Genomic DNA, 26,062 nt, shown 5'->3' with positions numbered 1-26,062 from the left:
TTATTTTGCTTCTGAAAAATCTATTTGTCTTTTTGTAAAATTCTCATTTTAGATATTGGTGTTTTTTTATTTCCTGCATTTGTTGCAATCTGTCAATGCTTTAAATGAAAGTTATTCACACTGAACTAAGAGAGTTGCTGCTATTCCTAAACATATGTGCTACTGGAGTTACTGTAATAAGCAAGCTCTGGATGTTCCTTTTGTTGACTTCGAGTTGGCACCACTGCCTGCTCCTGTTATTTGGGCAAGTGCACTTTCAATGTCTTCAATCTGTGATCAAGTTTTAAAATAAAGCTCAGATTTATAAAAAACACTAACCTAAGATAGAGAGGAATGGAGTCCCAACAGTTCAACAGACTAAGGGATAGGTGAAGGTGAACCTAACACTTACATATTGGCACGCAATGCTGCCAATAATGTGATCCTTTTATCTGGAACAACCAGATAGACCTGTTAACTACCTCACCCTAAGGTCAATGTTAGTCAACAATCACAAAGAGGAGTGGCTCAACCAATGGGCATCAGGAAACATGGGCTGAGCCATGTACAAAGAAATGACTACGCCTAACAAACTGGACAGTATTAACTTCCTCCCCCGCAAAGAACAATCTACAATTTTCCAACTAAGAACAGGATACACACCACTATTAAATTACCACCTGAACAAAATAAACTCCACACAACTCCCCCTTTGCAGACACTGCGCCCACCCCTTTGAAACCTTAAACCATATCCTCTTTGAATGCCCCTCCCTAATCCACGTTAGGCAGACCCTACTTCCACTACAGCCCAACATAACCAACACCCTGTACAGCAGTGCTGAACAACTGAAGAAAACAGCACACTTTTTTTCCTTGGCACAGTCTGCAAAAGAGCTCACAGCTCAGCAGTAATAAAGCTGGCTAGAAGAAGAAGAAGAAGAATCTGGGTCACCCCTATCTTATCTTTTAAAATACATGTTACTTCTTATCTTATCTTTTCAATGACAGACATTACTTCAGAAAAGAAGATGATTACGTCCTACGCATGTTCCTAGGTGAATCTAGTCATGCATGTTAATCAATGACTTAAATTCTGCCAAGTCATTGGTTTTCCTGGCTGACTCAAGCAACCCATTCCATGCTCAAATAGCACTAGGAAAGAAGGAGCATATGTACAAATTAGTCCTAGCATATGGAACAAGGAATGTGCCTTTGTCTTTGTGTCTTTCTGAATATTTTATTAGGCTTTGTTTTTCTATTTGAAGATTATGGTTCAGTGTTTTAGGTATAATTGCTACTTTACTTTTAAGTCTTCTATCCTGAAGGCTTTCTAAATTTAGTTATTTGACAAAAGGTGTTAATCTATCTATAAAATGTGGATATTTGTTTGTCATGCAGCTCACTGTTCTATTTAGTGTCTGTCCTCCCCTAAGAGTAGTTAATACTATCTAACATTCTTTTTTACTTTTATTGGGTTATAAACAATTTTTAAAATTTATCCTTTTTAATTGAAATGCATTAAATGAATCAAAAGTGAAATGGGTGATAAAATATGATGGGATTCTTAGCCTGCGATATAACTATGTAAAAGTTTACTAACCAGAAATGTTGTTCACTATTGACATTAGTAAAGTGGAATGCATTAAATAAAAATGTACTTACAGGGACCGTCTTTATTCCCTTTTCTTTTGCTTTCTTGATGCGATCTTGGATTTCAGACTGTTGGGGAGAAAAAAAAAGATACAGATTTTAGGATGCTAAAACAGCAGACCAAAGCATTTTTCTTTGCAATTTGTTGATTGCAAGTTAAATGCTGTCTAACAAAACTAGCTTTTAATAGAATAGATACTAAATTAGAACTAAACAAAGAATTCATTGAGTATGCTGGCAGTCTACTTATATATTCTATTCTATACTTGTATTCATAGCCATTATTATTATTATTTATTATGCATTCACTATTCTTAATTACTTATTATTTATTCAAAGTCACCATTTTTTTTTAAAGGCACAAAAACCTTTGATTCATATGACAATTCAAAAAAAAAAATCTGTTTTTTCTTTTTGTAATGGATAGTTCATTTTGATTGCTTTCTCAAGTACTCCAGGAAAAGCTCTAATTTAATATATTACATCAAGTGAAAATGTTGATGTCAAACAGTATAATAAATATTACCAGTTTTGTATTATTGTAATTTGAATTTATAAAAATTTGGAACTCACAGCCAGCTGAGCTGCAGATTTTCCTCCATTGTTCTGAGCAGAAGTTGTAGGCTAAAAATAAAAAAAATGGAAAAGTTAGAAGCCTTTCGTTATTTGTTTTAATTGTAACTATAAGATTAAATAAGTTGTTTTTTTAATGTATGCAGTAAGGTGACATATATATCAATTTAACAATCATCACAATGTGTGGCCTGGAGGCTACATGGTATAAAAGTTTTGTTGTTAAACTGAAGTCCAAAGTTCTAATCCTGTTGAATGCTACACTTTGCTGTTGTTTTTATATGTTTCGGATTCTCCTTCAGAATGAGGGGATGGCAGTAAGCGGGTTTTGAACCAGAAACTGTCAAGATGTCAGTCCAGGACACATACCACACAACCAGAGGGCCATTTTTTTCCTTATTTTGAACTGTGTTTCATGCGCACTTAAAGGCAGCATGAAAAACTCTCAATAAAGGTGTCCTTTTATGAATATTCATGACTGAAATGCAGAACAGAGAACACTGGGATAGCATAGAGAGACAAAATAAAAATGTGTATTAGAAATAAAAATGAAACAAACTTTGCTGACTGCTGCTCCTGGTGGTGTTGGTGTTGCATTTGTCTTCTCTTTCATCATCAGCTCTTTAGTGTTACTGTTTGTGGAGCCAGATCTCATTCCCTCTTCTTTTTGCTGACCCCAAACTTCAACCAGAATGGCTTCATTAGTCAAGTAGGTGATCAGCTACACATAATTTTAAACAAAAAAATTTTTTTATTAATATCAATCTCAATGAGTTTTTTTTTATTTCATTTGATTGTATTTTAATATTCATAATTACAACCTACATTAAATCCAACTAAAGTAACTTGATTACAAGACATTGCTGACATATATATTTTATAACTACTCTACCAATGCTCTATAAACATCTTTTTTTAATATTTTTATTTTATGTTGAATATTTTTTGTGTGAGTGAATCAGCATTTTATAGTAAATTGTAATAACTTAAGGGAGGCAACTCAAGGAGGCAACTATGTTTATTCATGGGACATCACAAGTACATAAAACAACATTTGTCTTTAGCACAGTCTCTTCATATCGGCTCTAGACTTAGGCAGAACTTGTTCTTCTCCTTCCTATTGTTGACGTCCTTTTCAGTCTAGTCTATAACAGTGCGCAACTTCTGCGCTAGCTTAGATAGTGGTGCGCATGACATGGTTATAACAATATGTTAAGAAGATGGGAGGCATTATGGTTGAGTGTTAAAGCAATTTTTTTCTTAACTGGGGGTTGTGGGTTCAAATCCTGGTGAAGACTGGGATTATTAATTTCGGGATCTTTAGGGCACCTAAGAGCTCACCCAGCTTTAAAGAGTACCTGACATTAGTTGGTGGTAAGGAAAGGCAGTTGGTCATTGTGCTGGCCACATAACACCCTTGTTAACCATGGGCAATAGAAACAGATAACCAGTATATTGCAAGGTCTAAAAGGGGAACTTTATTACATTACTTTATTAAGAAGATGAGTACAATAAAAGAATCTTTTACATAGATTTTACAAGAAAAGTCTTGTTTTTTTTATGTCATCAGTAAGCTTACTGTTAAAGAGATAAAATCAGAGAGTGGGTTAACTGCTAAGTTAAAAAGTCAAAGAAAAACTCTACCTGATCTGTCACAGTCTTGAAACTGATCTGTCTCTCATGCTGGTAGTCAGGATTCATTGTACCTTTCACTTCTTGGGTTAATGTGGGTTTATCTTCTAAATAAAACTTGTAGGAACAACTACTCTGTTAACAAATAAAAATGTTTATGTTTCATTTTATTTACTATTACTTTTATATGCAAGCACTCTTTGTATAAATAAGAAACAAATAAGCCAAAAATATTTTGTGGCTCACGGATTTTCTTGAATTACATGAATTATAGCCCTTTACAATGTGTGCCTATTGTGTCTTGTGCTGTTTTGCAGTTTTTCAAATGTTCCTTCAGAGTTGAAGATACTATGTATTTCCTAGTCTAAATCTCCATCATAACCTGGACCATCGAGATGACCGAACCACAGTCCAGCGCACATACCACACAACCAGGCAGGTATCCAAGTGTCTGAAGTGAATTTGTAAGGATAATGATTTTTATTATTATGTATCGCTCATTTCATTCTATTGTGGTTCATGCACTCTGGTCTACACTTGAATAGGTATCTGTGTCATATTTTACTGACAGTTGTAGGTTCATACTTTGCACATTCAGACTACATTATATATCCACGTTGTCTCAGACTTGATAATCTTCATTTCATCTGGGAAGCCACAAGCTCTTGATTGGTATGGAGATATGTGCATATGTTGTTGTTTTTTCTATGGCTTTTGCAAGAGATATTTTAAATGGTTCTCTCAAGCCTTCACTGACATGGAGCTTAATGATGGCACTCACAGGGTAATAAGAAACATTGATTAGCTTGAATTAAATATAGATTAACACATGGATATCTTCTGGTTTAAAGAGATCTAAATAAAATCTCTTTAAAATTACAATATAAGATAAAGCCTTGATGTGATACTCAGAAACAGAAACAGATGACCTTTACATCATCTGCCCTATAGACCACAAGTGTCAGTCAGGCATTTTTCTACCAGTCAGATAAAGCTTTCAGTGACCATCATGATGTGATTAACATATGCCTTTTTATTTTTTTCTTTAACTTATCATGTAATGCTCATAAATTTTTAAAAAATTAATTTTTATGGATGCTTCGGTAATACTATGCTAATAGTGATTTAAAATTCTTATTCATATTTTTTTCAATTAAAGTTTCTAATGCTCAAGACTTACTTTTTCAAAATTGCCAGGTATACCTCTTGCACCTTTTATTTTAAACTTGAAATAATATGGCTTTCCTAGCTGAAAAAAATTAAAAGTAAATACAATTCTATGTCAACCTTCAAAATAAAAAATAAGCTGGCTTTAAGGAAAACTTCAAGTCAATTACCTTCACTCTCTAATAAAATTTTAGAATAATGTTTTAAAAAAAGCTCACCAACTCTTTGGGATCCTCAACATAAGAACTATCACTGAGAGGTTCCCACTTACTGTCACATGGTACAAGAGACACCAGCAACTGGCCTGTTTACATAAAAAGCATCTACATTATGCAAGTATTTAAATGTAGTTTTATAGGTGCTACTGTTAGACATCAAATCTAAGTTGTAATTGTCATCATGATCTTTGATACTATAACAAATACTTCATAATAACAATGAAACAAGCCATTTTTTATTCTTTAAATATGCATGACATTTTGCTAATATAAAGTAAAGGAAATTTAAGTTCAGGTAATAGCTTGTAAACATAAAATAAATGGTTGTACAAGCCTTGAAACCTTTCATGTGGGTTTAAAAATGTTACTATCAGTTCTAATTTCTCAATTCATTGTATAGCAACCATTATGATCACCTTCCACCTTTAAACTATCCTTTGATCTGTTGAACCATTGGGAAACCACATATGATCTGTCCACCATCATTCTTATAATATGTAGTGTCAAAGGCTTTCACATTTCTTTAATAAAAAAATACTCCCTTGAAGTGCTTAACAAATACACCTAAGCTAAAGTCTGTTTTGAACTTAAACTCTCTTGGTAAGCAGACAAGAGGTTGTTGCATATCAACCACACATACCACATTTATTATGACAAAAGCAGTTTTATATAAAATAAGTTGTACAAGATATGTTTTATATAAAGTAAGTTATATAAATCAAGTTTTGTAAGATAAATATTTTATATAATATGAGTTTATTATAAAGAAAGTTTTATAAAATTAGTTTTAAGTAAAATAAATTTTACATAAAATAAGTTTCATATAAATTAAAGTAAGTTTTATAAGATTAGTTTTATATAAAATAAGTTTTATATAACATAAGTTTTATATAAAAAAAAGTTAATATAAATTAAGTTTTATATAAAGGCAGTTTTATAAGATAAGTTTTATATAAAATAAGTTTATATAAAATAAGTTTTATATTTTTAAAAAGTTTTATAAAAGATAAGTTTTATATAAAAAAAAGTTTTATAAAAGATAAGTTTTATATTAAAAAAAGTTTTATAAAAGATAAGTTTTATATAAAAAAAAGTTTTATAAAACTGGGAACTGGGACTGAATACTTTTAGAGCTTAAAACAACTTGAACATGTCTCTTAACTGAGAAACTAAAATGTTCATTTGTTGTCTTCGTAGTAAAACAACTTTGGTGAATTCTACATTCAAGTATTAATTTTGTTTTTACTTGAGTAGTCTCACTGAGATATAAGTATTAAATGTATCTACTTGCAAGAGTATCAATGAAGTATATTAATATTTAATGTAAAAAAACGCTCATTTTGAGGCCCCCCTCAAGTGGGGGCTATTAAGCTGTGTTGAATGAAAACAAACCCAACTGGAGGTAACACTGAATGCAGAAACTGATAACACAGGGGAGAGGCCAAAAAATCAATAGAAGTAGCCGACTCTAGTGTTGAACATCAAATACATTTAATAATCATGAAGGGAACTGTCGAATGTCATTTACTTCTAACCGTTTATAAAATGCTTCTTATTGCTACGGTGTTAAGAAAGCGTCTTGTTTATGTCGACTCCTATATAGTTCTTACTTTTTTAAAACTATCACATCATCGTTACTAAGTAAAAACTTTCCCCATTTCCGAAACAAATAACTAATTCCTAATCATTCCATAACAGGGCCGGAGGCATTTTAAAAATCTTCCCCCTCTTCCCACCACCTTAGCTACACCACTGGTTAGCCTAATGTTATGTAAAAGATCAGACCTATTTCCTTGCCCTTCCAGTCTATCACGGCTAAACTTTCATCCATGTCAATAAGATAGGCCAGTGGCTGAAGATAAACTAAAGATGTTCCAATAAGAACTGGAGTTGAGACAGGTTCCCAGAAAGGATCTTTTTCCTAGAGGGATGGAAAAAAAAACCACTAAATACATCACATGGATATAACAGTTTATTTTATTACACCAGTTAGTGATGAATAAAGGAAACAATGTATCAATGATCTAAACAATCCTTATCAATAACCAAGCAAAATAAAAACAAAGACTTTTTTTGAAAAACAAAATTTAAATTAATGTGTATCAATTATCTTATCTTATATAATACAGACGTTACTTCAAAAAAGAAGATGATTACGTTTGGATCATTCATGTAATTAAATTTGTAATAGATCTAAACTAATGATAATAAATCTGTGCGATTAGAAATTTTTTTGTTACCAATTGTTTTTCTATAGCAAAATTTCATGCTTTTAGCGATCTCAATGAGCTATGATCCTATCACTTGTCTTGTCCATTGGAAAGGGGGAGAAAGAATGGGGTATCTGGGTGATCTCTTTTTAAACATATTTTTTTTTAAAAAGGGAACGAACTGAATTCTTGCTTGTGGGCTAAAGCCTTCTCAAGACAATGCAGTAACCATACCAATGAACATGTAAGATTGTATAGTTTTCTATTGTTTCTATTTCATGTTTGTGTTCACTCTAAGTCTGAGATATCTGCCTAGGGGACTAATTCATCTTATACCACCACTTCAGTCAAGCACTATTTGAGAAACCGCACTATTTGAGAAACCAAACAAAGTAATGTATTACCATAGTTAATTAAGTAATTAATTAAGGTTTTGAATTGATTCCCGAGTTGTCAGATAAAAGAAACAATTGTGCAAAATTTTAGCTTCATCCAAGATTGGGTGTTGGAGAAATAACGTGTACAAACTTTTGCCCAGACAGACAGATACACAGACAGAGTGAGTTGATATAAGATTTGTAAAAATATACTTGTTTGATTATTGGAATGGTCAGTTATTAAGCTAGCAGCAAACAAAATACAAACTTTTGGAACATTCCAGTCAGGATCCCCTTCAGTGTAGTTTTGAAACATTTCCTGCATCAGGTACTTCCTGTTGATGAAGTTGTTGCGTGACAACAGCCAACTGTTTCCATTCTCAAGGTTTCTCAGCTGAACCATCACCTGAAATCAATTTCAAACTTAAGAGTTTCAATTTCAGTTTTAATTTATTTTTATGTTATACTTGTAAAACTTAGATTGTCTCAATAAGTTTTCTCAAAAACAAAAAATACTGATTTGCTCCACTCTTGCTATTGAATTGGTCAACAAATAACTTTTTTTTTTAGAAATACAGAAACTGTCTTCCCCATTTTGTCTATATGTCCGTATGATAAGCAATAAGGTGATAGTGGGCAAAATGAAATGTATTACATATCATTATGATAGTAAATATAATTGAGATTTTGAAAGTTATCTATTTTGAATGTGAAAATCCTTTTCAGGTATTACCATTTTTGTTGCCTAAAGAAAAATTAATTAAATTAGTTCCCCTTTCAGACCTTGCAATCTATAAGGCACATGATGTTAAGGTCATCTGTTTTTTTGGCCAAAAGGTAAACAAGCAGGGTTTCATGTGGTCAGCACAATGACTAACCGCCTTTACTTTCCCCATTAGCGTTGGGTGGACTCAGGGGCAAAGTAAAGTCTTCTCCAAGATTTGAACCCAGAACTCCAGATTTGAAAACTAAGTGATTAGCCATTCATCTCCCCCCCCCCAAGATAAACTAATTGATTAATAATTATCTTTGAAAATATTTTGATAAACCTAAAATAAAATCAAAGGTATGGTAGCAATTAGGTCCCAATCAATCAAGGGGTGATGACTTCAAATCCTGGTAATGACTCATATTCTCATTTGTTTTGGAATATTCCTGTATCTACCAGAATGAGAAAAGTAAAGTGATAGCCTCATCAAACTTGTCTACAGAATTAGAAAACCTTGACAGAATATGCTGCCCCATAAATCACTACATCTTGAGGGGGAATATATAACACTGAAATGGTTCCAAACCAATCTAGGCTTGTTAAATTTAAAGGTAAAGCATAACTAAAGTATGTTTAGGAAAACATAAGGGCCAATTATCTATTACCTCCCTTTCAGACCTTGCAACTCATGGAGCAGATGATGAAAAGGTTATCTGTTTCTATTTTGCTGACAGTTAATAAGGATATCATTCAGCCACTACAATGACCAACTTACCCCAACTAATATCTGTACCCATCAAAGTCCTAAAAATCCTGAAATTAAAAAATCCCAGTCCTCACCGGGATTCATTGTTTCAGAATTTAAGTGCCTTACCATTCAGCTAACGTACCCCAATAAATTATCTCAGAGTTAGACTTAATTATTGAAGTAACAGTTTCATACCTCTGACATACCCTCCTTTAATCCTCGTGTCTTGGGCGACACAAGACAAATTTCAAATTTCACTTTTTTGTCCAGCTCTTCAGACATAGCATTTGCTTCATATACCATAGGAAGTACTTGAATCAGATCTTCATTTAGCAAGAGCTCCTCTGTTAATGGATCAGAAGTTTTAGATTAAACAAAAATATGAATAGCATGTATAGTTTAACACATAAGTACTTCAGAAAAGAATGAGAAGCCTAAGTGCATTATTGGAAGCTTTTAAGATGTAGGAGAAAACTGAAAGATCTTAGACACATATACACATATATAGATAAAGTCTAAGAGGCCTACAAAAAGTTAATGATGGTTGAATGTCAATAATAATTTTGATTCCTTGGTTACATTAGGTAGTAGTTACAATAGGTAAAGTTGTCGAGTTGCTTCCCTTATCAGAACTGGCCATTATTTTGCTATATTTAATTCACAATTTTCTATAATATAAATATTGTACCCAGTGCTGCCTATATAAATGAAATATTTATACAATCCTTTAATGTTTCAGCTCTTACCTTCACAGTTGTATCTACATTTTATACCTGCATCATGGAATCATCCTTTTTTTTTTTTAATAAGCAATTTACTAGCAGAAAAATTACTGTAATTCACCAACTATTTTCAGCACTTAGAAGATAACCACCACTTGGTCCATCAAAACTATATCAAGTCATTGAAAAGAGGCCGACTTATGTCCATTAAGGCTAGAACCAAACAGTACAAAAACTCATTTATTCCTTACTCTGTCACACTTTATCAGTGCTACTTGTTCACTAGGGAATGTGTAAAATATCAAGAAGTCTGTGTATAGTCACTCATTGTTGTGTCTGTTCTCTTTTATAGAATTTTATTGTGGTTTTTAATTGAAAAAAGAATCTTTGTAATTACATAATTTCTCAATAAGGAACAATAAAACAGTCTTAGTCTTAGACTTTAAAATATTTTTCATTTAGGTTTGCTTTAACCACTAAATAATTGGTATCTGAAGAAGTGTTTTAAAAAAAGGCAGATATTGAAGTGTGATTGCAATGTGTGTTAACTTCAAATGAATAGATACTGACCTTTGGATTTATTGGCTTTGTTGTCAACTAAGCCAGATTCCTTGGCAATTTCTTCCTGAGCACTGTCATAGGTTGGTTTTTCTATCACTTTGCCAGCTTTTATTTGTTTGGCTTCATCTTGAGGATGGTGGAATACATAAAGATGACTTGGTCCAAACAGAACCCTGGGAACAGCAACAAAGAATTGAAAGCAGACGTCAAAGCTTTAACTTTTTGACATTACATTTCATTTCTCCATCCTATTAACTTTTTGACATTACATTACATTTCTACATCCGATTTTGTTTGGCAGAGTAAATACATAGTTAAGAAAGCATTAAACAAACAAAATATTTTACAATATTTTTTTTTCACAAAGAAGAAAGCCATTTTCTATTCTTTTATTGTACCCATTTCAATGTGGTAAATCTATTAGAGTTTCAAAATATTTATAAAGAGCTAAACAGCATCAGAAAGTGTTATTCACACAATTATAATTATTCATAGATCTGTGATGATCAAGTTATTTTTTATTGAGTTAACCTTTAAGAAGGTGATCGTAATGGGGCCATTTGTTTTTGTGATCAGGACATTCATCATTTGAAAAATGATTCTATAGAATCTGGTTTGCAAGAGGAATATTACTAAGCCAACTTAGTGGGATGGCTGATTATATGCACATTTTATGTTCATTGGATGAGAGACCTCTAAATGAATTTCTCAATTTCTGCAGCATGGAGTGATATTTCTGCTTGCTCCTGAATTTTCCAGTTTGCAGTTTCATCATCCTTATTATGTGTGTGAAAAACATTTTGAAAAAGACTTTGTTTGCAGTAAGTGGCTGAAATTAATTAAATCATCAGATATTTTTAGGGCTTTAGCCTCAATGTGGATACAGAATTTTTTATAGGAAACACAATTCAAGAAATAAATGCTTCTAAAAGTTTATGGAATTATAAATTCTATGGACACCACTGATTATTTATGCTTAGCACCAAAACTAGAACTAACTTTGAATGAATTTTTTTTTTTAAATTAATTAATTTAACTTTTATTGATCACACTGTGTTTCACGTACCTGTCATTGTGATGGAGCTCTACCTCAGCTGTCACAGGTTTACCATTGATAGTTATCTTGGCTCCAGTCAAAGGTTTTAAGGTCACAGTGCCTTTCTTGTTGGTCAAAGTAGCATGCTCTTTTTGAATGCTAATCACAAATAATGCAATAATAGTAAAAAATCTATCACAAATAATATAACTTCATAAATTAAATTGGACATAATGTAATATTTTGTTCTGATTTTTAGTACAGGGTGGGGTACAGATTTTGTTTTAGAACAAACTTTCTTGATTGAAAATCATCAAAAATCAATTTTTTTAAAGTTCCCCTTTCAGACCTTGCAATCTGTGGGGCAAATAATGTAAAAATCATGTGTTTCTATGGCTGATCATTAGGGAGGATGCCATGAGGTTAGCACAGTGACCAACTGCCTTTACTTTCCCCAACTAATATCAGGTACCCATTAGAGTTGGGTTAAGGTCATCTGTGACCTTAACATCATCACCCTATAGATCAGGGGTTCCCAACCTGTGGATCACGACCCCCTTGGGGGTCGATTGACCATTTGCTAGGGGTCGCCTAAGACCATTGAAAATATGGATTGTTTTTGTCTATTCTATTGCTGTGTGTGTGTGTGTTTGTGTGTGGGAGGGGGGTGATTGTAAAAAGGGGTCGCCAAGCTTAAAACATTGAGAACCGCTACTATAGATTGTAAGGACTAAAAGGGGGACACTTTTCTTTTATTGTAATATAGTTGGGTAGACTAAAGGAGCATCCTAAAAATCCCAATGTTCAAAATACTTGTCTCCACCAAGGTTCAAACACCCCTTTGTTCAGAAGCCACACTCAATCATAAAAAAAAAAATCTCTTTACAAAGCTTTTAATTATAGAATGAATGCTACAATACAATGTGCTTGACTTATGCAAATGATTTAAAACAGATTTGAAGAATATCAATACAAGTATCTTAATTGTCAGACTGTGAATTAATAATATTAATATGTATGTATTATCATTTGTTTCAGCACCTAGCTTCACTTCTATATTTGTGAATTAATAATGAAGTAATTTATTTAACAGTTTACCCCAATCCATTCATCAATATTTCAGGGGCTGGTGACGCTTGTTTATTTCCAATCTTTGCAGCACCTAAAGTGTTTTAAAACTTTTGATTATCAACAACAAAGTAAACATGCTTTTGTCATATTAAACTAAAGAGAGCAACAAGCTAGATTAAATGTTTATAGAGTTAGAGAATTAAATACTAAATAAAAAAAGTCTGAGATTCTAAAAAAAAATTAAAGAGAGATTGAATGCATTGTTTCTTTATTGTTATTTAAGTATGAAAGAGTATTCCTTGGTTTATATATATCCAGGGTATGAATGTGAACAGTCTGCAGGTGATGTGAACAGTCTGCATGTGATGTGAACAGTTTGCATGTGATGTGAACAGTCTGCATGTGATGTGAAAAGTCTGCAGGTGATGTGAACTGAATGATTTGAACTTTTTTTTTATAACAGGAGGAAATTACTGAGTAGTTGGAGTTAGTTGTTTATAAAAGAGGAATGGAACAAGTGTGTTTTGCAGTGTGCAATTTATTTAGGTTGGAAGTCAGTGTTTATAAGTACCCCCTTAAGCCAAGTAAAGAATCTGACAAAGAACTTAGAAGATTGTGAATTGAAATGATGTTCTTAAAAAGAAAATATTCAAACCTTCTCTGCAGAAATGAATTAATACAGCAGTTAAAGCAGGGTCTTCGCTAAGATTCCAAAAATGTGGAGTCACTTTTCTTTCTTCATTTCTTTTTTTTTCAGCTTCAAGTTTTGCCTTGAAAAGATAATTAACAAAAAGATTTTAAGCTGGAAGGAATACAGCCTAACCTACTATTTTAAATACAATCTAGTTCATCCATCCATCCATCCCAGTGGCGCTACAGCCCATGGAGGGCTCTGGCCTTCTTTAACACATCCTTCCATTCAGATCTCTCCTGGGCCTTTCGTCTCCACGCCCTAACCCCAAGCTGCTTCAGATCTGCTTCTACATCATCTATCCATCGCATTCGGGGTCTGCCTTTGGGTCGCCTGCCTTTTGGTTTTTGCCTGTATATGACTTTCGCCCCTCTGTTGTCTGACATTCTTTCAAGGTGACCTGCCCAACGTAGTCTGTTCTTTTTTATTTCGTAAACTATTGGTGGGTCTTCATACAACAATCTAGTTCAATATATGAAATATTTTATTCTGTGCTATGTGACCAGCCCAGCACTAATACACTTCAGCAGGAACTGAATCAATGAGTTTAAAACTTTAATACAAGCACAGAAAAAAAATACAGCTACATTTTAAAAATTATATAAGATGATTGTTGTTTTTGCTGTTTTAAATAAAGACAAAAGGAATATAGTTTATTGTTCAGTTTAAATGTATTTGATTTAAAGGATAAATAGTATGATTATCTACATGTAACACTGTTTGAAATTCTGATAATTTAAATTGATGAAACTGTAATACAAGTTAAGATTCTTTTTACAAATGAAAAAAAAAACTCATTTGAAACTACATGCTTATTTTAATGTCTAAATTGCAATTCAGTGTTAGGACTTGCACAAAAAAATATTTGCGACTTATGGCTACCTCGATCAGTTACATGCCAAACTCTCCATTTGCATTTATTATGTTCTGGGTGGATAATAGATAAGACTAGGAACGAGTGTTACAAATCTATGAATGCATTAGGTCCACATTTGATGAACTCACCAACGACTCAGCTTGAGATTCTTTACTCTCTGTCCAAGATTTCTTCATCATCTCTAGCTCTCTCTGATTGGCTTCCATTTGTTCTTGATATTGTCTCTTCATCTCTTCAACTTCTATTGTTTAAAAAAAAAAAAAAAGGTGGATAAGATTTAGCATTGTAGTGAAAATGTTAATTTCCAATCTACTTGGTTTCAGTTTGAGACAGGTTTTACATAGACTTAAGGTAACCAGATGGTCTACTTTTGCTCCCAAAAAAATGTTGACACCTTAGCATTGCTTAATGACCATCAATCTTGTTTTTACGTCTTTTGAGTTCATGAGATATAAACTGCCTTAGAATTAGCTGCAGCAGACAAACTGACAATATCACTCAATGAAACATAGTATCTGTGAAAGGCATGATGCCATAAAGGTTTGGTTGAATAAAAAAAAACATTTTGCCTAATGAGACTGTCAGACTTTTAAATAGGTTTGCATTTTCTGTCATTTTAGCTTGAAAGCTATGCATACTCCACCAACTAATTTTTGTCCATGTTTTAGAACTGAATGATTGACTGAATTAAGAAGGAACTACCTTGACTGCTAGCTACAGCTCCAGTTGCTGCCCCTGCACCACCAGCTTTTAGTAACTCCATTAATCTCAAGTTTTCTTCTCGTAATTCCCTAATGAGTTTGTCAGTCGGATTTTCATTGACCACAGCCTGAGTCTTAATCATTTTAGCTCTATCGGCTGAAAAGTAAGCAAAAGATCAAATTAAATTCGAACATATTTGACTATTTTGAAAAACCAAACATCATTAAGTTTTCTAAATGAAAAAAAAGACACTTACCAAATCGTAAAGTTGAAAGTGTTTCCTGATAATTTATATCAGCTGGACTTAATGCTGCAATCTATGAGGGGGAGAAAAAAAATTCAAGATTTTACATTATAATCAAAAAGTAAGCTTGTCAAGGACAAAAACATAAAGCAGACTAACAATATATTTATCCAGAAGATGTTAGTTAATCTGAAATAAATCTGTACATGAGCACAGCTTCTTCTTTTGTTCTCCAGCTTGTGACATTTAAAAGAAATATTTGTGAGAACTTTTAAAATTTCTTTTCTCTTTAAATTTAAATTAATATGAAGCTTGATTTTTGAATTCCAATTTTGTCAGTGTTAATCAATGCCTCAAAAAGGAATGGCTTATTTGCTTACACAAAGATTTTTATGACAAATAAAATGTTTACTTTAATACAAAAAATGGCCTTTAAGATTTTAAATCTTATAGGTCATCGTCTATTTAAAAAAAAAGCTTTAGAATAAAATAGAATGCTCACCATAATGGTTTTGCTGTTGCCACCTAAGGCATTTTGAAGAAGTTTTGTTAACACTGAGTCTCTGTAAGGCACTATATGGCACAATAAGAAATCCATTGATATGTATGTATTAAGTACCAAATAGAATCAATATAATGTATTTCAATAAATAAACGATAAATGGAAACTAGATATTGAAAATGGAATCAACCAAAAGCTAATGATCCTCTCACTTTACAGCAAAGAAACAAACAAACAAAAATGCAAAGAGTATGTATCCTGAATCAGCCAAGAAAACAAGCTACTTAGCTGAGATTAAGTCACTGATTGACATGCATGACTAGATTGACACATGAAATGCGTAGGACATAATTATCTTCTTTTATGAAGTAACGTCTGTCATCTGTAAGATAAGATAACCACCTATCCAGAATGGTCCTGTGGTATGTACTTCAAACCGTCATGATGATGGTCAAATCTTGTCTGCTCTCCTTCCATACCCCCCTGCAGGGAGTTTGGGCAAGGATATGAAATCTTTTATTTCTGAAGGGACTCGTCAAACATACGTACTAGCAATGTCTTTTAGAACCAATCACATAGGACATACTAAATGAACAAATTAAAGTATAATTATTCTGTTATAAAGCTTTAAACACTGTTTCTTAATGTAAATATATTTATGGTATGTGTTCAAACTATCGACAGAGATTTTACAGAACTTAATTAGTAAATTTGAAGAACATTAATGGTTTAAGTAGTAGCAAATAATAATTCTTGTCAATCTAACAGATGGCTGTGAAACTTCTCACGAAAAACTCTCCCACAAAAATATCAACAATATCTACTGAGCATAAGAACAATATTATGGCAGACATACATTTATCATTACGAATAAGATACAAGAAGGACATAATTATCTTTTTCTTTGAAGAAAAGTCTGTAATTATAAGGTAAGACAAGACTAACATAATTATTTACAGTGGTATAAAATGCATAAATCTTGCATTCATATACAAACCTATAATTTTCTTTTTGCCTGATGACTGATTAGCTAAAGCATTAATACAATTCCCCAGAGTGCTCAAAGAAAGATTAATGGATGAACCTTCTTTTAACCTGTCACCTGTTGCTCCAGATGTTTCAGCTCGTTCACTGTTAGATGAAAATCATTTACTATTCATGAATAGTGAAAAAATATGTAGGCTAGTAGAATTTATATAAATAAAATACTGTTACGACCCTATTGGCAGCGCAAAAGGGTTAACTATAGGCTCAGCTGACACACACGTGAATCACTCAGGTCAGCGGGGCCATGGACAAGGGACAGTACTACGATTAGACGATTACATGCAAAATATGACCAATGTTATGGTCATGTGATCGAAAGCCTGCGGTACGAGTGACACAGTGTGTAAGAAAGCGGAGTTCAAGACTGGAGAGCGTTGAGACCAGGACTGTTAGTCGGCCATGAAGTCGGTCCTGGTCGAGTCCTCAAGTGCTATGTACGAGTCCAGGAAGAAATAGAGACAGTAGAGTTGTGTACGGTGATGTACAATGTAACATTTTAGTTGTTGATGTGTTCCCAATTGTGTCGTATTGTCTTCTACTTATTCACTCATTATTAAAGTACCAGATTATTGTGGAGCTCTTGTTGTCTGGTTCTTGATGTGTTGATGTGTTATGTTGTGTTTAGCAGTGTTTACAGAAGGCCTGATTAGGAGAGAATCGTAACAATACATATGATATTTAAGAATAAGAAAGAGTGTGTTTTTTTATAAATACTATTGAAATTTATTGTGCCAGAATATGTGTCTGGCCTTGGCTAAAATCTATATAGGACAATAGAAAGTCAACCGGTTCAAGGTATAAAGTTTTAAACATTTTTTTTTCAAGTTGTGGTAAAATGGTGAAGAGACCCATCAAGTTTATTGTAACTGATTATAGCTGCCAACTAAGTACACCAAGATTATAACAGTTAACTTGCCAACTTATTAGAAACAAGTTCATTCCAAAAGCTTACCTGCCAGCTAGATCCACCAAGTTTATAACAGCTGTTTTGGTCATATTCTGTCCAGCCTCATTCTTTTGTTTTTGTACAAAGGTTAGAGCTACGATTGTGTGAGCACGGCTGTTAATAATAAGCTGGATAAAATTATTAAGTTAAAAAAAAAAATTATATAGCTTAAACTTCAGAAGTATTGGTGAATTAGTGAAATATCACTGATAGAAAGAACACAAAGTAAATTTTTGTTAGCTCAATTATGATGTAGACTAAAAAGCTTTGAAGATAAAGGTTAGTCTGAAGATTAGGGAGATTTTTAACCAAACATTTTGTTTCATTGTCACTCATTAAAAAAACATTTTCCTGAATAATGCAAAGGTATACTGCCGCAGGGGTGAATGATATATATTTTTTTTCTTTGGTCTGGCAGGGTCACATTTATATGCATGTTTATATGCCGCAGGGGTGAATGATATATATATTTTTTTTCTTTGGTCTGGCAGGGTCACATTTATATGCATGTTTATATGCCGCAGGGGTGAATGATATATTTTTTTTTTCTTTGGTCTGGCAGGGTCACATTTATATGCATGTTTATTGTATTTTCTGAATAATGCAGCACATGAAAATAAATCCAGATAGATAATGGCTAATCCATATAAGCTATTCAAGATGTACTAAACACAGAGGATTAAATTGTATGACTTCTTGTGAGCCAAGAGAATTATTTATAACCCAGTGGCAGTTGGATTATATCAAAAGAACCCCTAGTCAATCAACAGTAGTAAAAATTGAGCTACCTGCTTGTTGCATTCATGTTGGTTGAAGCAACAGTTCGGTTTCTTGTGCCTTCATTAATTTTGCTTTCTATTTGAGCATAGCTGTTCATGGGAACAATAGTTAAAGCTTCAACTGAAATTTAGAAATGCAAATAGCAGAACTTTTGCTCATTTTTTGTTATTATTGTAAGTTTTTTAATGGCTAAATTATAGATGGTTTAAGAAAATGTATAACTCAAAATCAATTTAGCTTTAAAAAAAATAATTTCTATGATGAATGCAACCAATAATGCACCCAGGTTATTGTATTGTTTTGTTTTATAAGTTTCCAATGTGTCTTTAGATATTAAGATTGTTAAATCCAAGGTAAGACCTCTTGCAACAAAGTAGAAAACACCAAACTGTGGGAGATGAGTGGACAGAAAAATATAGGAAGTGCAGATCTTAGAGAGGAAGTGGAGATGGATTGGTCACACCCTTAGAAAAGATACCAGCAACAGAGCTAGGCAGGCCTTAGAGTTGAAACCCCCTGGGAACAAGACGCAGGGGAAGACAAAAAGAACATGGCCACGCAGTGTACTAGAAGAAGCCGAGAGGACCGGGAAGAACTGGGGAAACCATCAAAAAACTAGCAAGAGACTGTGGAGAGTGGCGTGTTTTTGTCGAGGCCCTATGTTCCAAGAGGAACCCAAAGGAATGATGATGATGACCTCTTGCAAGGTGGCAAGAGAAATTGTACTAATAAAGGGATTGATAAGAATTATATGCTATCAATGTTCATATTGGGAGCAGTAAAATATTAATTTTATGATTAGCAATTTTGATCTCTTTTTTCATGCAAGCAAATATTTTTTTGTTTCAATATTTTAGTGTGACATACCAATAAAACCTTTAGAAGCATGCTGTCGAACTTTGAGTCCACCTTTTACAGCTGTTTTAGAAGTGAGTAGATCACGAATCTGTTCATTATAAATTTCTAGCATACTCAGTGTCACCTGAAGAGAGATGACAGCTATTCATAAAATACAAAAGAGTACAAAAATAAAAAAAGGGGGTAGGACGAATATCTAAACAAATTATTAGCAATTAAATGAAACTTTTTGGGCGAAATGAACAAGTTATTAAAAAAACAAGTCATGTTATGAAGTAACTATCATAGTTAGCTATTAATGGTCAATTATTACTAAATGAGAACATGTGAAAAAATAGACATTTATTGTAGCAAAAGTGATGAACTAATAGTAAAGAGCAAATGAGGCCTTAATAAGCAGTGGATTGTGTACTTGTGATCAATAACCCACTATATAACATATTTCATCCAACTATCATATACTACAGTGGAAACTCACTACATGAGCATACTTTGCTTTAGGATCTCACCCTCAAAGTGAAAAACTGAGTGGGCAAAAGCATACACATTATTGTAAAATTTGATAATGCCTTCTATCGCTTAAAAATTATTCAAATATTGTTAATGTGTATACAACCAAAGGTTAAGTTGTGCCATTCTTGTTGCTTTATACATGAATAATAAATATTATATAAGCCTGGCCATTTTGGTATGTGCTCTGGACTGTCATCTCGGTGGTCCTGGGTTCGGTTTTTGGGTTAGAATGTAGTAATCTTCAATTTCCCAGGAACATCAAAAACATATTAAACAAACAAACATCACCTGAAACTCTGCATCTTTATCTGCTACTTTACGCTTCTCTTCAATACTTTTAAAGAGCTCTTCACATGCTAGAGGAACAATGCCTTTGTTGTTTCCAAATCCTACAATACTGTAAGATTTTCCACTTCCTGTTTGGCCATAGGCAAACAGTGAACAGTTGTAGCCTTTCCAAGCATTGTCCAAAACGCCTTTCCCCAATTCATTAAATACTTTTTTCTAGTAGAAAAAAAAAAGAATAAAAATTTAATTATATTATATTATTATTTCATAATATAATAATAATATTTAACTCTTTTTTAAAGTTTTCATCATAGAAATGGTAACAAAATAGAGTCTAGCAATTAATCATTAATTAATAATTTAACATAGGCCAACAGTATTGTTTTAAAATTATTAAGTCAAAGTCTTTCGCTTATGAGTATCTTTTTTTTTATTTAGACTTAATAAAATTTTAATCCTTCACTGCAAAATTCTAGGCCCTATGCACTAGTCCTACACAAACTTTTTTTTTATAGGCCTTCATTATGTCCTTATAATATGCTTAAAGTAAATTAGTGTATGCTCATAATTATTTTTTTCTTTTCATAAATTCTCTTAATATACATTTTACAGAAGATCTGTGAAAAATAAAATTTTAGCTTTACCTTATCTTATCTTCTTATCTTATATAATACAGACTTTACTTCAAAAAAGAGATGATTACATCCTACGCGTCATACATCTAGTCAGACATGTTAACCAAAGACTTAAATTCTGCCAAGTCAATGGTTTCCATGCTCTAATAGCACTAGGGAAGAAGGAGCATTTGTACAAATTTGTCCTAGCGTAGGGAATGAAGAATGTACCTTTATCTTTCTGAGTATTTTAGATTTTGTTTTTGTATTTGAAGATTATGGTTGTTGGTTACATGTTTCAGATGTCCCTTCAGAATTGAAGATAATTACTTCCTAATCCAAACCTCCCGCAGGATGACGGGGGATTGGAGCGGGCAGGGTTTGTATATAAACTTAGTGTTTTTACTAAAGGTGTTACTCTAGTCAAATGTGAATATTCATTTGTTATGAATCTCACTGTTCTATTTTGTGTCTGTTCCAATTTCTTAATGTTTTCTTGAGTTGAGGGGGTCCCAAACAGAGGATGCATATTCTATTATTGACCTAACCAAGGTTAAATAACATTTTAGTTTTATGTTCTTATTTGGTTTAAAGATTTTTTTTTTAATAAACCCTAATGCTTTGTTTGATTTTTTGATAGTTTCATCAATATGGGGATTCCATGACAGTTTTTCATTTATTATAACACCTAGGTATTTTGCATTTTTAGTCTGTGTTACTGGTTTACCATGAATAAGATAAGTTGAATTTATTTGTTTTAGTTTTTTTGTTACTCTTAATAACTGACATTATTTTGGGTGGAAAGACATGCTCCAATTTGATTCCCATTTCTGTAATTCATCTAATTCTCTTTGTAAAATTTCTATATCTTGTGTTGTTTTTATTGTTCTATATATTATGCAATCATCTGCAAATAATCTGACTTTTGTTCCTGAAGTAATGCAATTTGGTAAATCATTTATATAAATTAAAAATAGTAGTGGACCTTAGACTGTTCCTTGAGGTACACCTGAGTTTTCTGTTATTGGTGTTGATTTAGAGCCATTTATTATTACAGTTAGTTCTCTCCCTACCAGAAAATCCTAAATCCACTGATGCAATGGACCATTCTAGTGTGATGAATGTGATTTATTATATCAGTTACCTGTATGTATAACTATTATAAGCAGCATATCAAAAAAAGCTTTGCCTAACACAATATGTATACCAAACATCTTGACACATTTTCATGACAAGTTACAAAGTATGAATAATAAGTATTCCCCTTTCAAACCTATTTAGCAGATAATTTAAAGGTCTTCTGATTCTATGGCAGACAGTTAACAAGAGCATTAGTGATATAATAAATAATATTTACTGCATCAATTCTCTTGATGTTTTCTTAAGTTCAGGGATCCTAAATAGCTTAAATTATATTCACATTTTCTTCTGTATTTCCATAAGATTTGTTTAAAAAAAAAATTATAAAACCTAGTGCTTGAAAGACTTTTAAATTTTCCTATAAATATATATACCTGATCTGCATATCTGTTGTCATTTGGTGCAAAGTATCCATCTTTTTCAGTATAGCCATCATGAGACCAATAGGAATAGTCGAATGCAAAATTTTTAGGTTCCGCACTCATATTTGCAGGATCTTTAATGATTGTTTGGTTACCAACCATGCTGATAATGAGTTGAGCACTACGAGCCTTTTCTCGAGCATTCTAATACTTTGTTAAGGATTTCAAATAGGTTAAACCTAAAAAAGCTAAATCACTTAAAATTATTGCTTTAATGTAGCTTACAATAGGCTTATTAAAAAGCCAAAGGATACGAAAGGCCTGACTCTCACAGCAACTTTGACATTTTCCTCTGCCATTTTTGATAACTCTTTGTCTTATTGTTCAGACTCTTATATTATCTTGCAAGACAGAACTAGATTTTTATAAAAAGCTTTATTTAAATTATCTGCACAGGACAAATAGATGTTTTGATGTACAGTCTATACACTCAATACACATCTACATTGTTCATGAATGTATTTTATTATTATAATATAGTTCTAATATATGGCATATAGATCTAAATCTTTCTAGATTTTAGATTATATATGATGTAATAATATGAACTAGATTCAAGTACCTGTAGACTGTAGATCTAATCTATATAGTGTATACCAACATCAACAATAGTCTATTATATAGATTCTAGATCTATAATATAGTCTATTAATTAATAGATCTAGAATTCTATTCAATTCTAAATGACGTAGCGTAGCCTAGATCTAGATTTTAGATCTAGAAATCTAGATCTAGATCATCACTGACATCAGAATCATCTAGATTTTAGATCTAGAATCTAGCTGTGTGTGTGAGTGTCTGTCTGGGCCTAGATTAGATCTAGTAGACCTAGATTATGTCTTGGGATGTCTTAAACATTTCATTTAACAGTCTGTTTCAGAGCTTTATGAATTAAATTAAAATATCATGCCTAGTAGATCTAGATCTAAATGATAAAATAATCTAAATAATAATTATATATATTAATAATATATATAGATCTAGACTAAATAGATATTTAATTATGATATATTCTGAAGTAAATGTAAATTAAATGATCTACTTGATCTATCAGTATCATCTAGGATCTAGATCTAGAATCTATATTCTATAATTATAATCTACTATTATGATTATCTGGATCTAGACTAGATAATCAGATAATGATATAAATCTTTAAATTTAATCTAGATCTAGAATAGATCTAAAATCTAAATACTAAAATAGAGTAGCCAGTTAGCATTTGAATAATCTACTATTATGATTATCTGGATCTAGACTAGATAATGATATAAATCTTTAAATTTAATCAATCTAGATCTAGAATAGATCTAAAATGATTACTAATACTAAAAATACTAAAAAATAGAGTAGCCAGTTAGTATTTGAATCAATGAAATTGAATGGTTAGAACTGGAATACTAGATCTAGATTCTAGAATTGATCTACTAGTCTAGTCATCTAGATCTAGATCTAGTAAAATCTAGATAATAGATATCTACTGTACTTTTTTTATCTACTCTAGTTACAATCTAATCTAGATTCTAGATCTAGTAAATGAAGCCTATGACTTTTAAAATCTAAACGAAATGTATTGCGAAATTATGAAATGGATAATTTCACATTTCCGGTGTAAATCAATAATTCTTTTAGTCTTTTTTTTTTTTACACCCACTCCCTCGATTCCCAACCCCCCTTAGATTTAATTTTTGGACAAATGCAATCACTAGTCAGTGACTAGTCTAGCTTGAATAATGCGTAACTATTGACAACATCGACTTCCGCTTTTAATGCCACTACTTTGTAAAAGAAAAAAATATATATTTGTCATTGTTAGCTCCCTTTACCTATCTCGTGTGTTGAAAAATTAAAATATCCCAATGATCCAGACATAGATCTACTTTTAAAAGAATTATTCTAGATAAATCTAAATTTAAAACGCAGACGACGAAAGTGAATTTTTAACCAGACCTGCTATCTTCATTGGACAATGGACCTGGACCTGGTAGGAATCTCATCGCTAAGCATAAATTCAATTTTTTAAAAAATATTTATTTTATAGAATAGAATATGAACATACTTACATAGTATCAATTAACATAGCCATACCATAGCCTCTGGCATAGGTCTACTTACTTAGTTAACTTAGTAGTTAAATTATACTTAAATTATAGAATCTATAGGGGGATACTAATTACTATAGATCTAGATCTAATAATTAATTTATACTAATATTGATCTATACTTAATACTGTCTTATAGATCTCTAGTCAGCCTAGTGCTATATTAGAGCATGGAATGGGTTGCCTGAGCTAGCCAGGAAAACCAGTGACTTGGCAGAATTTAAGTCATTGGTTAATTAAATATGCATGACTAAATTTTTAAATGCATGACGCGTAAGACGTAATCATCTTCTTTTTTGAAGTATAGTCTGTATTATATAAGATAAGATTACTACAGCTGTAGAGCTAGAATCTAGATAAGATATCATCTACTTCTATGTATAGATCATCATGATCATGTAATGAATTGTAATGTATTGAATGTAGATCTATACTGTCTATAGATTTAGATCTGGAATCTAGAGATATTCTAGATCTAGTTTAACCAATGCTTAGTAGTGCTAATCCGAAAAATGGTCTTTTTTTTTTTTTTTTTTTTTCTAGATCTGGATTTAACTAGATATAGTCATAGACCTAGAATATCGGTCTAGATTCTAGACCTAAATAGATCTAGATATCTAGTCTTATCTTCCTCATTCTGCAATATTTGAGTTGTAGCATTATTTTCTTTGCAAATTACATTTTTTTAAGATCAGAAAAATAAAAGATCCAGACTAATAATTGACATAATTATAGCCCCAACAGCTCATCAGAAAAGTAGCTAAAAGCTTAAAAAATTAGAAATCAACCAAATCAGTATGTTTGTCTCTAGATATTAATAAATTAACCATTTCACACCTTAAATAAGTTCACAATATTGGGTGGGCAATCACTGAAGTACTGTTCTTGAATGAAGATACCATCCACCTTTTTTTTTCTTTAATACAGTATTCAATAAAAACCCAAATTATCAGTATTTAAAGCACTAAAACACTTTAAAAATACCGGTAATTCTTGAATTAAAATTTGACAGAAATTTAAGAATCTCATTTTTTTTTTGCAGACTAAATCAGTCAGCAGTTACTTTGACCTGAATGATACCAACTTTCAAACTGATTCTAACATTCAAGAGGTGATGCCAAGCAAAAGAACGAAATTTGGAGAAAATAGGGTTTCTGACAATGTAAAAATGGATCAATGTGCCAAGAAAGGGGTGCATGCTCTTCAGCCTAAAATCAACACTAGTGGCAACTCCATTGTAAACCATGTCCATGAATCTCAGCCTCTGTTGCTGAACAAAGACACCCAAAAACAGATGGATTTAAATGAAGTATTGCAGGAAATTAGTCAAGGTTGGCAAGAGGTTATTTCACAATGTGTTCAGTCTTTCAATGATATGGAGAATTATGAAGAGGATTGTCTAAAATATCTTAAAGAACTTGCGCACCACACTGAAGTACTTCTGCAAAACAGAACAGCTCAAAAAGAAATGATCTGCAAAAGACTCGAAATGATTACAGATGCCTTGAAGTCTAAACCTTAGCATAACATAACTGTAATAGGTTTAGTGAAGTTCATTAGTATGCTATGTAAATCGCATTCTAGATTATTTCTTTGTTACCACTACCAATATTTGTTTATGTAGTACACTTTGATTGCATTTGTCATTGTTCATAAATAAAGTGATAAAACAAAATAAATT

General features: G+C 32.2%; 2 protein-coding genes across 3 annotated transcripts; one reads left to right on the top strand and one right to left on the bottom strand.

Moving 5' to 3' along the window:
• Window positions 1-23,984, bottom strand: LOC106079439 (kinesin-like protein KIF28). Of its 2 annotated transcripts, none has more exons than XM_056010596.1 (26): window positions 23,830-23,984; window positions 22,534-22,634; window positions 22,232-22,423; window positions 20,104-20,319; window positions 19,312-19,426; window positions 18,453-18,564; window positions 17,671-17,778; window positions 16,669-16,802; window positions 15,672-15,742; window positions 15,182-15,242; window positions 14,926-15,081; window positions 14,352-14,464; window positions 13,311-13,425; window positions 12,683-12,746; window positions 11,615-11,743; window positions 10,558-10,721; window positions 9,461-9,609; window positions 8,077-8,214; window positions 7,007-7,142; window positions 5,222-5,307; window positions 5,017-5,085; window positions 3,849-3,971; window positions 2,764-2,925; window positions 2,205-2,255; window positions 1,644-1,700; window positions 1-270 (listed from the first exon to the last, which is right to left on the bottom strand). In XM_056010596.1, exons 2-26 carry the CDS (start codon window positions 22,576-22,578, stop codon window positions 169-171), a joined length of 2,868 nt encoding a protein of 955 aa, XP_055866571.1. In that variant the 5' UTR covers window positions 22,579-22,634; window positions 23,830-23,984; the 3' UTR covers window positions 1-168. The 2 variants fall into 2 exon arrangements, with proteins under 2 accessions (XP_055866571.1, XP_055866642.1); XM_056010667.1 differs by lacking the exon at window positions 23,830-23,984 and adding an exon at window positions 22,842-22,950.
• A 108-nt stretch (window positions 23,985-24,092) lies between these two features.
• Window positions 24,093-26,050, top strand: LOC106079614 (uncharacterized). The gene is made up of 2 exons (XM_013240810.2): window positions 24,093-24,263; window positions 25,424-26,050. Exons 1-2 carry the CDS (start codon window positions 24,249-24,251, stop codon window positions 25,901-25,903), a joined length of 495 nt encoding a protein of 164 aa, XP_013096264.2. The 5' UTR covers window positions 24,093-24,248; the 3' UTR covers window positions 25,904-26,050.
• Window positions 26,051-26,062: the final 12 nt, after the last annotated feature.

This window comes from Biomphalaria glabrata, chromosome 1 (genome assembly GCF_947242115.1).
Source record: "Biomphalaria glabrata chromosome 1, xgBioGlab47.1, whole genome shotgun sequence".
Classification (NCBI taxonomy): Eukaryota; Metazoa; Mollusca; class Gastropoda; family Planorbidae; genus Biomphalaria; species Biomphalaria glabrata.
The sequence above is the reverse complement of the archived record's forward strand: the minus strand, read 5'-3'. Positions and strand labels throughout refer to the sequence as shown.